General features: G+C 41.8%; 2 protein-coding genes across 2 annotated transcripts; both read left to right on the top strand.

Annotated features, from left to right (window-relative positions):
* The first annotated feature begins 1,995 nt into the window (after window positions 1-1,995).
* dynll2b (dynein, light chain, LC8-type 2b) lies at window positions 1,996-3,086 on the top strand. Its single transcript, XM_022214932.2, is given in 4 exon segments — window positions 1,996-2,137; window positions 2,303-2,320; window positions 2,323-2,346; window positions 2,348-3,086. Coding segments are annotated over 4 exon segments (273 nt in total). The 5' UTR covers window positions 1,996-2,002; the 3' UTR covers window positions 2,444-3,086.
* Window positions 3,087-3,919: 833 nt separating this feature from the next.
* Window positions 3,920-14,966, top strand: heatr6 (HEAT repeat containing 6). The gene is given in 28 exon segments (XM_051937907.1): window positions 3,920-3,933; window positions 4,265-4,529; window positions 6,116-6,223; window positions 6,373-6,513; window positions 7,003-7,118; window positions 7,436-7,550; window positions 7,641-7,667; window positions 7,670-7,741; window positions 7,851-7,873; window positions 7,875-7,968; window positions 7,970-8,014; window positions 8,107-8,336; window positions 8,545-8,585; window positions 8,588-8,742; window positions 8,799-8,975; window positions 8,977-9,006; window positions 10,126-10,225; window positions 10,321-10,691; window positions 10,776-10,790; window positions 10,792-10,899; window positions 11,013-11,099; window positions 11,867-12,001; window positions 12,089-12,211; window positions 12,310-12,434; window positions 12,643-12,665; window positions 12,668-12,738; window positions 13,254-13,458; window positions 13,710-14,966. Coding segments are annotated over 28 exon segments (3,597 nt in total). The 3' UTR covers window positions 14,291-14,966.
* The last annotated feature ends 569 nt before the right edge of the window (window positions 14,967-15,535 follow it).

A 15,535-nucleotide genomic window follows, 5' to 3' on the forward strand; every position in this document is an offset into this window, starting at 1 on the left:
ATGGAAATGGACAGATCATAGAACAGAAATCCAAAATCAGTAAGGAATCATATATCTGTAATACATAGAATTAATGAGGCTGTTGATACTGAAATGTTTTCCAAATCTTCTTGAAGACCTTGATGATATAGAGGACAGAATCACACTGTCAGATATATCCATTCAGATCTGTCTAAAACGATTTGTTAGACAATAAATGGTGGATAACATGTCAGCATCCAGCATGTCAATAATCTGTTCTCGCCTCTCACTTGTCATCTATGACATCATGTCATTAGAATAAAGCTACATTTTTACTGGTCAAAGGAGTGTCTGTGTGCTGGACACACTATCTGATCATAACCGCACCTGAGGTTATCCACTCCCTTCATCATAGCAGTAGTTTTTCAACTTTTTCTCTAAGTCAAAACAGAAGATCATTTGGACACTAAGTTTATATTTTGTGCATTACTTATCACTAACTCGACTTATTTTAACCTTTTACCCAACTTTCCAAAAGTAGTTATTTCCAAGATTCTCCTCAGGACATATTTTTAAAAAAAACCTTCAAAATTCTCTTTCCATAAAAAGAACAAATTGAAGTTAAGAACAGCTTTATATTAACATATGAAACTCACATTTTACTTATTTACTGTGCCACAGTGCAAGGAAAAAAATGATGTTGATGTTAAACAAAGCAGTCAAGTTTGGAATGGGGGAAGTTAACACTTAGTGAAAAGTCATCACTTTGTGTAAAATCTTCTTATCCAGGGCCTTAAATGTTTGCATGTGTGTATTCTAATTCTAGGCTTCTTGCAACCTGGTATCATAAAGGTTTTCAAAGTGGGCCATTTTGTCATCATTGATACACTGAAAAGCATGTTTTATTTAAAGAGTGCCTCTTTGTTTACCATTGTAAGGCAACAAAAAACAATTGAGAAGATAAATCCCATCCCAAGGGCCTGCCTTTTGCTTCACATATGGCACGGGAATTATTTCCTGAGGGAATATCCCTCTCTGTCTAATTTAAATTATAACGCACGCAAGCTCCCACAGTTCCCACAGATCAATTACACCGATCCGCCCTTCGGATTCACCTCCATTGATCACGCCCTCTGACGGGGAGGGAGCGGATGGGGAAACGGTGCATTCTGGGTGGAAATAAGATGCAGGTGATGTCCGCAAGTAAAAAACGCCGTGTGCAGGGTGGAGGCTCGGGTCCAGCCAATCACAGGCCGGATGAGCTGCGGAGGGCGGGGCGGACTCACCACGCTTCCGCGCATAAATGAAGGAAAAACTGTGTAGCTGGCTGTAGCGTACACTTGTACTACACGTTTAAACTTCGCAGGGACACGGTAAGAGTAAGCTGCATGTATAATCCTCTGAATCGCGGTGTTAAGTGATAATCCGGCCTGTGCGCTGCGAGCAGGTGAGAGGGAGGACTGAGGTTTCTGCTGCATGCTAATACCGCCTGAGCCTCCTGGATTTGTCCTGAGAACGAATGCTGCTCTCACTTGCATTGATGCAAACCTGGCCGCTTGAGCTAGTGCTTTTAGTCACAGAAATGTGCAATTGCAGGAGTAGCATGTTGAATACGTGCAGGAAAGTGTTTGCTTAACCAAAAGCTGTGGGTACTACCAGCTGCCAGCCACAGGTTGTTTTTTCCCTAATTGTGATTATGTGACGTTTACATCAAATCAATGCCTTCTTTTACTTGCTCACTGTAACACACAGGGCCTTGTAACTGTACAAGTAAAATGCGGAACACCTGGTCAGTTCCAAACTGGTATTGAAACAGAGTCTTCCATCTTGCAAATCAGAATGCAAATTTGCCAGTTCACACAAGCAGCCCTGTCACTGTTTCCCATAGCAGCTGGCAGCCAGCCAGCCAATAGTCCATGGGAATGCAAACACAGGGCTCAGTGGCTGCAGCCAATTCCAAACTGGCTGTATCTTGGAAGAACTGTGTGGAAAATGCCTCTAAATATGATTTTTTGTCTCCCCTGCAGCCCGAAACGCCAACATGTCTGACAAGAAGGCAGTGATCAAGAATGCAGATATGTTCTGATGAAATGCAGCAAAGGATGCAGTGGACTGTGCCATGCAGGCGATGGAAAAGTACAATATTGAGAAGGACATCGCTGCCTATGTCAAAAAGGTATATCAATATAAGGGGGTAGCACAAATTAGAGAGCTGAGCGATTAGGGGAAGTGATTCGATTGCAATTTTTCAGCCACTGTCGGTTTAATGTTGACACTTGAAATAGATCTCTTGATCGTGTCTTGCCTGTAACAAACTACTAATTACTGTTTTCCCCTGCAGGAGTTTGACAAGAAAGTAACAACCCCACATGGCACTGCATTGTCGGGAAGGAACTTTGGCAGTTACGTGACGCACGAGACGAAGCATTTTATCTACTTCTACCTGGGTCAAGTGGCCATTCTACTCTTCAAGTCAGGCTGAAACCCAACACTACTTCTCATTCAGCTCCCAGTACTTTTGTGCCACGCTGTACATCTGCTTCCACCTTTCTACAGACATGCCTACCTCCTGGCTTTCCTGCTTCCTTCAGTCCATTACTTTTTGCCAGTTGCTATTGGTGGACGGTGCATTAGTCGCGTCTGGACTGATGTGTCATTCATAAAAAAGGCTCCTATGAAACTGCTCTTCCATGACGTCAACTCGGTCTGCATTTGCACATCTGATAAACTCGGTTACTTCTCATTTCTCCATTACTTTTGCTGTGCACTGTTGCACAAGCCCGTACGTTTTTCCATGCGGATCTGTTGTATGATAACTTATTTTCATTCAATTAAAATGAGCAACAGAGTTTTTGTTAAAATGCCTTTTAATTTTAAGTGTCAACTAGTAGAGCGAAAAATGCCAAGACTGTTGCTTACACTAAATAAAGAATCCGACATGCTATGAGATTTAGGGTTTTGTACATGCTTGAACATTCCTGTTTACACTTGAGTTGTGAATATTCACAATGTTGCTGCTGTATTTCTCTGCGATGTAATTCAGTGTGCAGTCTGGGTATTGGTGGAAATTTTCATCATGTTGAGCACAAAAACAACTTTGAGACAGTAAATTGGTTCAAAATGTGTTTGTATGTGTGCTTGACTTTGTTCTGGTTGCATGTACTATAATCAAAGTCTTGGGTGCTTGTAATTTTCTAGATTCAGCAAACATAATTGCTGCTGTGGGGCTGTAAGGAAAATTAAGGTGCATTATCCCAGCCTAGTGGATGGCTTTTGGTGCTAACTTGATGGAGTTGGCATTTTGACTGGTGTTGTAGGAAAGCGGGGGTTAAAGAGCATCTTGGTCTAACCCAGCAGTATACAGAATAGATGCCAAATTCCTAAAGTGGTTATACCTGGTGGCTCTGGTATCTGTCAGAGGAGTTGTGCTGGCATGGTTTGAGTCCATTTGTGGTCATTAGAGGGAAAGTCAAGTTCATCAAGTGACCAGATTCTAAATCTGTTTGTCAAACACAGAAACTGATAATGTAAAGACAAACCAACGCATTGTAACAGTCTTTACAGCCTTCTCAGTAGTCAAGATTAGATTGTAAGTCCTGCTTGCACTCTTTACATAACAGAAAACAGGCTCTTCTTTTCAAAACGTCTTTGACCACAAAATGTAACTGAGATTACTATGAGATTGATGATGTATGCTTGTGTGTAATCTGTAACAGACAGCACATTCTAAAAATAACAAATTTTTTGAATAATTTTTCATGTGAAATAAACATCCTCATTCTTAAGGACCGTAGAAAAGAGTTGTTTCAATAGAGTGAAGACAAGGGACATTTTTTATAGAACCACATGGCCATAAGCGTCCTGCTTCCACTCAAGCACTACTGGAAAATTTGAAATGACAGATAAAGCCACTATAATTTTAAGATGATCCTGTGAGCAGTCCTGCCTCTCAGGAACAATGTTCCTGTCAAAGTAAGAAAATGTATCGTTTTTGTCTAAAGTATCACCATTATTCAACTATAATCACATTTGGAGAATTTATCTGCTTACTGTTTACTGTCAAATTCTGCTAATTTAAAATTTTTTTTAAAAATTTTAAATTTTTTGCATTGTGAGAGGGTAACCTTTTTTGTATGGGAACAAGATTAATACCGAAAGATTTGTCTCTTTTTGTCTGCTACCTGCTGGTTTAAACCTCTAGTCCCGCTTGGTGGGCGCTAATGAGATACACACGTTTGTCAGCCCAACTGCCGAACACCCAGAGAAGAAGAGAAACTATGGCGGCTCAGTGAAGGCTTGTCAGCACCGGCTCTGGCCACCGTGTCTTCCCTGCTTCCCCGGTGGCTCTGTCCGCCGATGCCGCCCCGTTCACTCCCATGCGGGGGGACGGCTGGCGGGCCGACTCGTCACCAGATGCCGAGAAAGAGTTTTTCCCGCTGCGCCGTAAAACTCCGAGCCCTGCGGCAGACTCAGGCCAGCTGAGAGAGGAGCTCAACCTGCTGTTTGACCAGCTGCTGTCCGAAAACTACAACAAAACCGTCGACCCCAGCATCAACATCCAGCCAGAGGTAACTGATAGTCACTTTGGTGTTGTAGTCTCAGTTTAACTTAGTTCGGGATACCAGAGAGTTCAACACAACAAGGGCTCTGTAGGAGTCAGAAACACTGGGTCTCTACAGAATTGCAACCAGAGTTTAATAGGCTAAAGAAATCAGACAGTGTGATTACAATTCAAGTAGTAATGTACTGCAATCAGATCCCAAGGCTTCAAACTCAGTAGGAACATAAAGTAAAATCAAATGCTGACATCATTACTCTGTCCTCACAACTGGGCACAGACTGATGCAAATGTTAGAACATCACCCTGCCAACCATGCAGTGTTTCCTAGCAACCACCTGGGGCTCTCCCAGTGCCTGGCAACTGCTAAGAATGTCATAGCAACACACCTATTACCACCCTACAAACACAAGAGCAACCACTTAGAAACCTCTGCCACCTTGTGACCTGTGAGCAACTTGCAGTGAGTCATGCAGTAGTGAATCTTGAACATTCAACAACACCTGAACAGATGTGGTGCCAGACAGTTGTGTTCTGGCAGCAATTACTCACAAAGTTTACATTAGCATCTATTTCTCCGAAGTGAACTGAATCACAGGGTTTCTGCAGGGCATTAAAAAGAATTAACAGTCATTAAATTGATTTTGTGAAAAAGGCCTTTAAATACATTAAAAGTCATTCAATTTGATTCTCAGTGGCATTAAACATTTTTTCTGTAGTTTTCAAGAAAAATATTTGATAATAATATCATAATATGTAAAGTGCTGTGGATCAGGTGGTAGAGTGGGTCGTCCAATGATCGAAGGGTCGGAGGTTCGATTCCCGCTCTCGCCCAGTCATGTGCTGTTGTGTCCTTGGGCAAGACACTTTACCCGCCTTGCTTCCAGTGCTGCTCTCTCACACTGGTGTATGATTGCGTGTGAATGTTGGTGGTGGTCGGAGGGGCCGGAGGCGCGGATTGGCAGCCACGCTTCCGTCAGTCTGCCCCAGGGCAGCTGTGGATACAAATGTAGCTTACCACCACCAGAGTGAGAATGTGTGAGTGAAGCGCTTTGAGTGGCCAAAAAAGCGCTATATAAATCTAATCCATTATTATTAATGTAAAATGTATAGACTGCGATTCGTCAGATATGTGCATCTGCGTAAACATGCCGTAGCATTGCGATAATTGCTCCGGCCGATCAGGTACAATTGTCGGGTACATGTTTGGAAAGTGGTCAGCAAGCTGGACCAGGTGGAGGATAGCTGGGAAATGATGAAATGCAAAATCCAGCAAAAAAAAATAATGTAGAAAACGTGAAATTCAGAGAATGACTACAGCAAGTGTGTGGTCAAGAGTGGTTTTCAGATTCAGAAATAATGAAATGAAGGGACAGTTTCCATATAAAAATCATCTTTTAAAAAAAACAAAAAACCCAAACCTGTTTAATTTGTTGAGTTCACGGTCATGGCATTAAAATTTTTACAGTATAGCATTAGAATGGCATTAAAAAACATAAAATTCGAATTGCTGATTTCTGCAGAAACCCTGAATCAACATCTGTGATATTCAGAAGTGTTTGTGTTTGTGCTTGAGCATCTTAATTTCCCTTTCAGGATGTGTGTAGCCTTCTGAGACATGTCAGCTCTCTTGTGCCGCTGAGTCAAGAACATTTAGTCATCAAACTCTGCCAGCTAGTACACCGTCTGCTCAATCAACTAAAGGTAACAACCTATCTTTAGCAACAGTGGAGCTTATGTAACACATCATTTATAAATATAATGCCATATATAATCACTTGAAATATGCTGTACTTTCTGAGACAGTTTGGCAAATTCGTATTTTGCATTACTTTTGTTCTCATTTTTTAAAGGTAATCATGGACGAACAGACGCTGGATGTGTTGGTGACTTATACTGCCAGTGCATTGAAAGTATGCAGTACATGGACACACTCAGATGTCCTCCTGGCGCTCTCCACAGCAGTGTATGGGAACGGAGCACAGTGTCACCGGGTAAATATTTATATTTTACACTGTGGAAGTGTATTCTACTGCATGCTAGTCTTTCGTAGCCAGGACATGTCTGGCTGCACTTCATTGTTATTGTGCCATTAGGGAGGAAAAGCCTTGGCTTATTTGTATTTGTTTAGACCAATCACAGCCAGGGTAGGCAGCGTTAAGCCCAGGATACAGTGACGGTGTCCAATCAAAATAGTGATAGAGGAATTGTTTTGGCAGAACATTTGCAAGCACTGGCAAAAATGCAAGCAGGGCTGTCTTGTCCTCTGCAAAACTTGAAATTTTCATGGTGGTTAATTGCTTGTCCAGATGTTGTTGTTTCCTGTAATGAAGAGGATTTTGCAAACTACAACACAGACAGTGAAAGGGAAGAAGAAATCCATGTGAAGTTTGGGGCCAGTCACAGGCTTACATCCTGTAGTCTCCATCCGGTCAGTGGGACTAATTGAATATTTACATCAAGATTTCTTTTGTCATTCATAGCACCTTGGTGACTTACTGGGTGAAGATGGAGTCCTCCTGCAGTATAGCTCTTTATCTCAGCCAAATATGGAGTTGCGCCGTGTTGCTCTTACCTGTATGACCAACATCTGTCTCAGGTAAGCTCCTTATTCAATTAAGCCAGTAGCCATGCTGTGCATTTTTGTCTCTTTCAGATGTGTGGTTTGGTGCCTGTATGAAAACCTGGATGTAGTGTGTCTGATCTGATGTCTAAAGAGATGTTTTAAGTCTGTTGTCAGTTCATGACTCCTAATCTTTGAACAAAGCATTCCTAATTTCAAATGTCTCCCTTGTTCAAGAGTAACTTTAATATCCTCAGCTAGAGTCACATTACAAGAACTAAAAAAAAAAAATCAGACTGTAATGTATTTTGTTTCTTGATTGTTTCTGTGTTTGGCTGGGTGCTTCTCATCAGGATCCCTGGTCAACACCTTTGGATGATCAGTACAGAAGTCTCTATGTTCAGAGTCTTCCTGAAAACGCTGCATTCACCCCAACCTCCCAACACTGACGAGCTCTTCTACTGCCTGGTACTGATACTCTGTATCCTGTACTGCAAACTTAAATGAGAAAAAATGCATTTAATCACTGCTAAACCGTACACCTGTCACCTGTTGCAGGTGGTCCAGGCAGCACTGAAGGGACTTGGCAGTGTTGTCTCTCAGGTGGAAGTGGAAATTTGGCGGAGGGGAGAACTCGGTCCGTACTGGCCGTGCTTAAGGTGCGAAAATCATTGCCATACTTTCATATTTTTCTGTGTCTTTTTAAAGCTTCTCCTGCACAAATGCTTGTTTAGTATTCATGTTGAGTCCTGCTCATGCATTCTGTAGAGGCTAATGTTCCAGGGTGCTCCAGTTGAGTGTCGACTGGCCGCCTGTGCTTTACCCAGCACCTCTTCCACAGTATGAGGGTCTCTCTGCAGCAAAACCTGCTGAGCCACCAAAGTCTTCAGAAACCACCGAAGGATGCCGCTGTGTCAGGAAAGTCCTCAGGGGTAAGACAAGCTTTCAGTTTTGTAGGTCTCAGCTTTAGTGGGGTTTAAGTTTGAAGTCAGTGTTTGGTGAAAGTAATGTTGTCTTTCCAAAGAATAAAAAGAAGAAATCCAAAGGAAAAGGGAAGAAGACGAAAACTGAGGAGAGCAGAGGGGATGATGAGGAAGAAGACAAAGAGACAGTGCCTGCACTTCAGCAGAGGAGGGTGAAGAGGGAGAGACCTTGACTAAAACATCTGCCTCGTTTCTCTACCCATACCTGGAAGCGAAACAGTTCAGACTCTGAGTTTTCTGACCCAGAGGGCAACGCACAGAGCAATATTAAGTGTACAGAAAGACAGTACTTTGCCCATCCATGTCTCTGCTATTTTACTTTTTTATTGAAAATAGAAGCTTTTCTTATGCATGCAGTTGTTTTTCAGTGTTTTGCATTTTTTCTAACGTGAATGCATGTGTCCGGTCATTTTAATCTCATTTCATTCTAGTTATTTACACTCCAAAGAACTTCAAGCTGCAATGTTTTTCTCTTTCAGACTTAACCATGCTCGTGTGCGTCAGGGAGCACTGCACTGTCTGTTGCGGTGGTGAAAGCTGTAGAGAGGAGGACTCTGTACGGCTACTGGTCCTCCTTCATCCCTGACTCTCCTATTGGTGGACCACCACCTCTTACTCTCCTCACAATTGTGCTGAAGGGACCCTTCACCAAAAGGTACAGGCCTATTCTTGGTTATGTTGCTTTCCTATTCCACCCGTATGATTATTACACGTGTCTCTCCACTTCCTCCAGGTGCGGTTGTGCGCGCTTCAGGTGTTGTGTGCTATGCTGGACGGCTCCCGTCAGTTCCTGGCCATGCCGAAAGATACAGCGTCTCCTCGAACATCTTACACCCCTTCTCCTGTTACACTGGCTACTGCCATCAGAGAGCTGCATCGTTCTCTTAGTCTGGCTCTGCTGGCTGAGACTTTCCCCTCAAACACTCACGCAGGTCATAAAGGTACGACTGCATGTGCTTGAGAAACACATTTTACTTAGGGAGTGTGAGCATTCTTCTCTAATAAATTTCCTTCCTCAGGTTACTGCTACTGTCATTCTGACCTTATTCGATTAAACATAGTGAGCTTATCCATGTAGAGCTTCTGTAACAGTGAAATTAGATCTGAAGCTTCTTGTACGCAGATATTGCTGGGGTTTGATATGTGGTAGCTCCAAAATGAAATTACCATTAAAGAGTTTACAAATGGAAGCAAGCAGGCCTTGAATAGCTATAAAAGCATTCTATTCAGCTTTCTCAAAAAGGTATTTAAAAGTTTTAACATTTCTCTTGCTGTGGTAATGTTTTTCAACTCCTGGCCTTCAGGAGACATTACAGACTCTTAAACTATAACAGAATTTTTGTAACACAGGAATGTGTGCATAGAAAGCTGTTTAATCTTCTATTGTTAGTGTTACAGTCAGCATCATTCAGCCATAGAACAAGCGCTATCACCACTGCTAGCCTCAGTAGATCAGACATCATCATCTCATTGAGGACAAGTATTAAATGAATTGGTAATCAGTTAATCAGTCCATCCTCTTTATGGTACATCTGGGTTAAAATTACATTTACTTCAAGAATTTTTCGTTAGCAATCATCGCTACAGTATGTCTTTTTGGGCATGCTGAAATCTGATATAATAGATAATTGTACGTTGCATCATTCTGTTTTGATGCTTCAGTTGATCTGTTTGTGAGACAAATGTTGAATTGCATTCTTTGTGGTGTTAAAAACATCCTCCAGAACCTAAAACTGAACACTGTGGAACAACAGCCACACTAACAACCCTGTAAGGCTCATTACACACCAGAAAGCAAACTGAACAGATGGATGCTGGTGGTGATGACTCACCTCCTGTATGCCGCAAATAGTGACAAGCTTAAAAAAAATCATGCTTCTGGTGGCTCTAAATGAAAGTATCAATATTTGTTCGATTCCAATTTTTATTCTATTTATTTTTTAAATGTTGACCTAAAAAATGAACTGACTCAAAGTTGCGCCTTCCAAATTAAAACTTAATAAGAGACTTAACATGAAACAGACTGTGCTGACCTCTGGCATGCGTGTTTTGTGTGCTAGTGTCTGGCCTACCTGGTGGCTAATACTCCCTATCACCGTCTCAGACCGGGTCTACTCACCCAGCTCTGGAAGCAGATTCGTCCTTATGTGCGCCACAGAGGTCTGTACATTATCATTGTATTCAAATAGCCGCACGTGACGTTTTAAGAGAACAGGGCAGTAAACATGCTTCTGTTTGCTGCTTTCTGTCTTTAGATGTGAACGTGCGCGTGTCGGTGATGACATTTTACGGGGCTCTGGTGACAACTCAGGCTCCTCTCCCTGAGGTGCAGCTTCTCCTCCGACAGCCGGACGACAGCGGCAGCAGCAGCACGCCGCAGGACTCGGGTCTCAGCTGGAGACAAAGAGACGGGATGTCCTCGCCCTCTCGTACACCCTCCCAGCAGAACTCGTGCACACACTCCCCTCGTGTTCCTCGCACGCCAAAGGAGGGGGACGGCGGCCAGATGTGGCTGCTGCAGCTGTGTGTGTCGCTGGTGACTCAGCCCAGAGAAGACCAGTCAGACAGCGAGGGAACAGGAGGCGCTGCTTTAGAGCCCTCTCCTGTTCGATTAGAAGCTCTACAGGTAAGAGATAGTAAAAGCAACAACAGGAGGCTTCAAAAAGAGATTTGTGAAGTCTGAAGATTTCTTTTACTGTGTGTGTTTTAGGTCTTATCCCACCTGGGTGCGTGGCTACTTCTCTCTAACCAAAGTATATCTTTGCGAGATTGGCCAGGTGAGCGCTCGCTGCCTCGGGGAGACAGACCCCTCCTTACAGCTGCACGGAGCAAAGGTAACACCTTGTAGTGAATGTGCAATCATGAATTTTACATTTAAGAATTACTGTACTGCAAAAATTGTAACGTTAATTATTGAGAAATAACGCAAGCACTGTTTTTATTTTAGTTACTAGAGGAATTTGGTACCGGAATAATCCAACAGTACAGAGCAGAAAACAATGTGCCAGAGACCTCAAGGGTCCCCTTAAAACAAGTAAGTACAGGCCATTTATATACTGCAGCAGGATACAGCTGTTTTTATACAAATCAAAACCAAATAAATTACCTAAACAAATATTTGAACTACAATGTGCATGTATGAAAATTGACATTGAGCCACCGTTTAACTCCTCTCCAGTTTAACAGCAACAATAAGCAAACAATGAAAAGAATGTACATGAACTGTACAGCAACAAATATTCAGTGTGGGCTTCTGCTTCTCCTTCCCCTTGAAAATTTTATTATTGAACAACAAGAAAAGACAGTAAGTTGTTTAAATGATTTCCAAAACATAATTGTGGAATGCTTTGCTTTTAATAAACTTTTTTTTTTATCTGTGCTGTTTAGGTTACAGTCTTCAGGAAAGCTTCAGAGCATAGATAGTATTAGGCACATAACCCGATAAGAATGAATATCTACAACCTCTTTAATACATTTTTTAAAGATAACATGGCTTTTTCACGTACCAGCAAATCCTTTTCTAGTCCTTGATTGCAATTTCAAGTTTTCTGTCATTGGAATATTTATGAAGGAAGGTGCAGTCCCAGATAATTACAGTTTTCTAGAATTTAAGCAGCATTCTTTATCTTTATGTAGGCGTGTTATAATATGACTGAGGAGATGGGGAATGGAATGTAATGTCTCGCTGCTGCATTTTGAACCACCTGCAGGTCAGGCAGAACACTGGTCCTTGATATAAGAAAGGTTACAGGTGTCACAAATAACTTGTTTTCATTTCATACATATGTTTGCACAATGTAGGTGGTGCAGTTTTGGTCAGAAGTGTTGAGCGGCCCGCTGAACGGAGCGCTGCAGAACGAACAACATCCCACACTGCAAGCGAGCGCCTGCGACACACTTTCCTCCATCCTGCCACAAGCTTTTGCACAGCTACCGGTGAGTTCTCCTTTGGTTGGCTTCTGTCTGGTAACACGTAGCTAAAACAGAGCTTAATAGATCTGTGTATATCATGCTGTTTTAAAGGACAAGACCCAGATGATGTGCATCACCGTGCTGCTGGGGCTGACCTACATTGAAAACTACCTGGTGAAGACGGCAGCCGTCAGAGCTTTGGGAATCTACGTACTGTTCCCGTGTTTGAGAGAGGTTGGGACATTAACCAGACACTATGAATTATACTAAGCATTAGATTCTAATCTTTCACGAAGACGTTAAAATCTGGAAAAACTGTTGTTTTTTTTCAGGATGTCATGTTTGTGGCAGATACTGCAAATACTGTCCTCGCTGCCCTTGATGATCGGTCTACAAATGTTCGTGCCAAGGCTGCCTGGTCCCTCGGAAACCTCACAGACACACTTATTGTTAACATGTAAGATGCAATTATCTTTATAAGGCTGAAATAAAGTTATTTTTACTTGAAGTATTATCTATATTCTCTGAATTTTATGGAAAACATTGGCTAGCGTTTGTCATGACGGAGAAGAGATTTTTAGTAAAACTGATTCACTCATTTGAAGAGTAGTCTGTGATTAGAGATTTTACATCTGTAATCTTTTATTTCCCATCTCTTCAATCAGGGAGAGTATAGGTGTGGATTTCCAGGAGAGTTTTCAGACATGCTGCTGCTCAAGATGCTGCAGGCAGCCACCCGAGCTGCAGCCGACAAAGACAGGGTGAGAGCATCTGCACTTTCACACACAGCAGAAAGGCACTAACAGACGGTTTTATATTCACACAAGTTATTTCAAAAGGAGCCTGTTTGGAAATAACGGAATAAATCTGTGAAACACAGAAAAAAAGGCGAGAATCCTCTATTTTAGTATTAATAATAATTGATGCTCTCGTGAGAAAATAATAGCTGCGTTCCAGATCAGGTACTTTTTACTTGACATATGTATATGACTGCCATTACAAAGTACATGCAGTATGTGTACAATTGAGACATACTACTTCATCATAATATTGTGCCTATAAGCTGTGACTGTTGCAGTAGTGCATAATTTGACCGGGTACAGTAGGACATTCTGGTATTTTGGCACACTCAATTTAACGTACTCTGTATTAGGGCAAAGTAAATCTGCTTTTTTTTGTTCTATGTAGTATGGTACTATAGCTATTGGAATGCACCCAGTGTCTGCCCTGTGATTACAGCATTTTCTGGTTCTCATTTGAACCTGCTTCCTTCCAGGTAAAGTGTAACGCAGTGCGAGCGCTCGGAAATCTGCTTCATTTCCTGCGTGAGAGTCAGATGACCCGGTCTGCCTTCCAGCGCCCACTGGAAGATGCAGTTCGTGCTTTGGTTAAAACTGTGCAATCAGAGGCCACGATGAAAGTCAGGTGGAACGCCTGCTATGCGTTGGGAAATGCTTTCAGAAACCCCGCCTTGCCTCTTGGTAAGTGTTTGATTTCCAGGATTTTCATCTTTGTTTGATTAATCTTCTCATCAGACTCTCATCAGCAAGAAGCTGTTTTCTCTAAATGTTTTCCTGTATGGAAAACAACCGGTTGAATGGATCTTCAAGATTCTAAATTTTATATGGATGCAGATTTTGTTGGTTCAAGGTGTAAAATGTTCCTAACTTTGATTGATCTGCTTTTTAGTTGTGTATTTAACAGTTTGCTTCCATTTTTCTCCTCCTGTCAGACTCAGCCCCGTGGTCTCACGACGCCTTCGCTGCCCTCTGCCATGTTGTCACCTCCTGTAGGAACTTTAAAGTGCGGATCAAATCTGCCGCTGCCCTGGCTGTTCCCGCTCACCGCAGCTGCTATGGAGACACAAAGCGGTTCAGCTGCGTGTGGCGCTCGCTGGCGACGGCGCTCGAGAACAGCGAAGACACAAACGACTTCTTGGAGTACCGCTACAGCGCCAGCCTGCGACACACACTCTCACATGCTCTATTACACCTGCTCAGCGTCAGCCAGTTGCAGGACATGACCGCCCTCAGGGCATCGCTGGCCGGCGAGGAGGGGAGCCGCATCAGAGAGCATTTGATCAAGTGTCTTAGAGCAGAAGAAGGAGCTGGAGGAGGAGGAGAAGGAGGAGAGGAGGCTGAGGGAGAGAAAGAAGCAGGAGGGGACAGTTGTCACTCCCTGCAGAGGATTGGAGGTCTGCAACAGACTTTGATTAGACTGAAGGGGTTAAAGGCTGAAGGGGAGGAGGAGAGAAGTAAGGAGGTGGTGATTCTCTTCCTGGAGGATTTACTAAAGACCTGTGAAGAGACTTGAAGAATCATATATATCCCTACTTTCAGCCTTTTGCTACAGAGATGATCACATTTCATAAAAGTGTATATCATGTACAGTACTTTGTCTTATGTTGAAGACAAAAATATGAGCCATAAGAGTCACTATCAAACAGGAAAACCCTCCAGTTCAACTTCCTCATGAATTCTAATACTGTGCAAATATTAAAGGCTCTTTTTATAGGTTCTTGACTATCATGCAATACCATCAGGAGGAGTTTCAAATTCATACTGGAAAATGACAATTAACAAAACATGAACTCATTTCAGCCACTGGAAGAATAAGCAGCCCTCCAGCAGATGGTGTGATCTTCACACTCGGAGTCAGTCTGGGCTCACATGAAGAAACAGAAGCAACCGATTTAGACTAAATCCACAGAAAAAGAAAGTGCCTTTAGCAACTGTGCAAAAGTAAATCAGTAAAAGAGGTAAATCTTTTTAAGCTGGAAGTATCTCTTTCATATTTTAGATCAAGATCTATCTGATTGCCTAAAAAATGTAAACAATAATGTGAACTAAGAAAATTAAACTGGCCAATCATGTATGGGCACCACTGTATTTGATTTTGTATTTTTATTTTTTTAACATATGGAACCTAGTAGCAATATCAGCATGGATAAATGTGAGAAAAATGATGACATTAAAATGTATTTCCACAATGTCAACTTTACTGAAGTAATTACAGGCAGGAGTTCTACACTGGTACACAAAAAGCATATATAAGGATGCAGATATATACTTTTAGTTGCATTTAAGCTTAAATCACATAGCTGGTGATCTGATTCTTGGTGGTTTAATGAGTTGCACTGTTACATTTATACAGGAATACACTGGCATGCGTCCTTTCTTACTTGTCACATTTCTATGATTTGTCAGTTTTTGGTTTGATAAAGAGAAATTACACAAGATAATAAAGATATAAACAAATGTAATATATTTTTTTTTAAAAAGACCGTTACTAAATTAATTACTTTTATTTATTTCTGTTTCCTCAGTCAGCCTATATTTTTTGTGAATATTTAAGTTTTTATTTATTTAATATGGGATAAAAACATTCCATAGTGATTTATTTATAATTTCACGCGTAATTATCTATTTTGTAATTGTTAAATATTAACATATTAAATGTATTTGTTTAGTATCTGGTGGCCAGATTTCAATATTGATTTATTAGTGTGGAAAAAATGAACATGAGACACTAGTGGGGTTTGGCTGTAGTTGCTGTACC

This window comes from Acanthochromis polyacanthus, chromosome 17 (genome assembly GCF_021347895.1).
Source record: "Acanthochromis polyacanthus isolate Apoly-LR-REF ecotype Palm Island chromosome 17, KAUST_Apoly_ChrSc, whole genome shotgun sequence".
NCBI lineage: Eukaryota > Metazoa > Chordata > Actinopteri > Pomacentridae > Acanthochromis > Acanthochromis polyacanthus.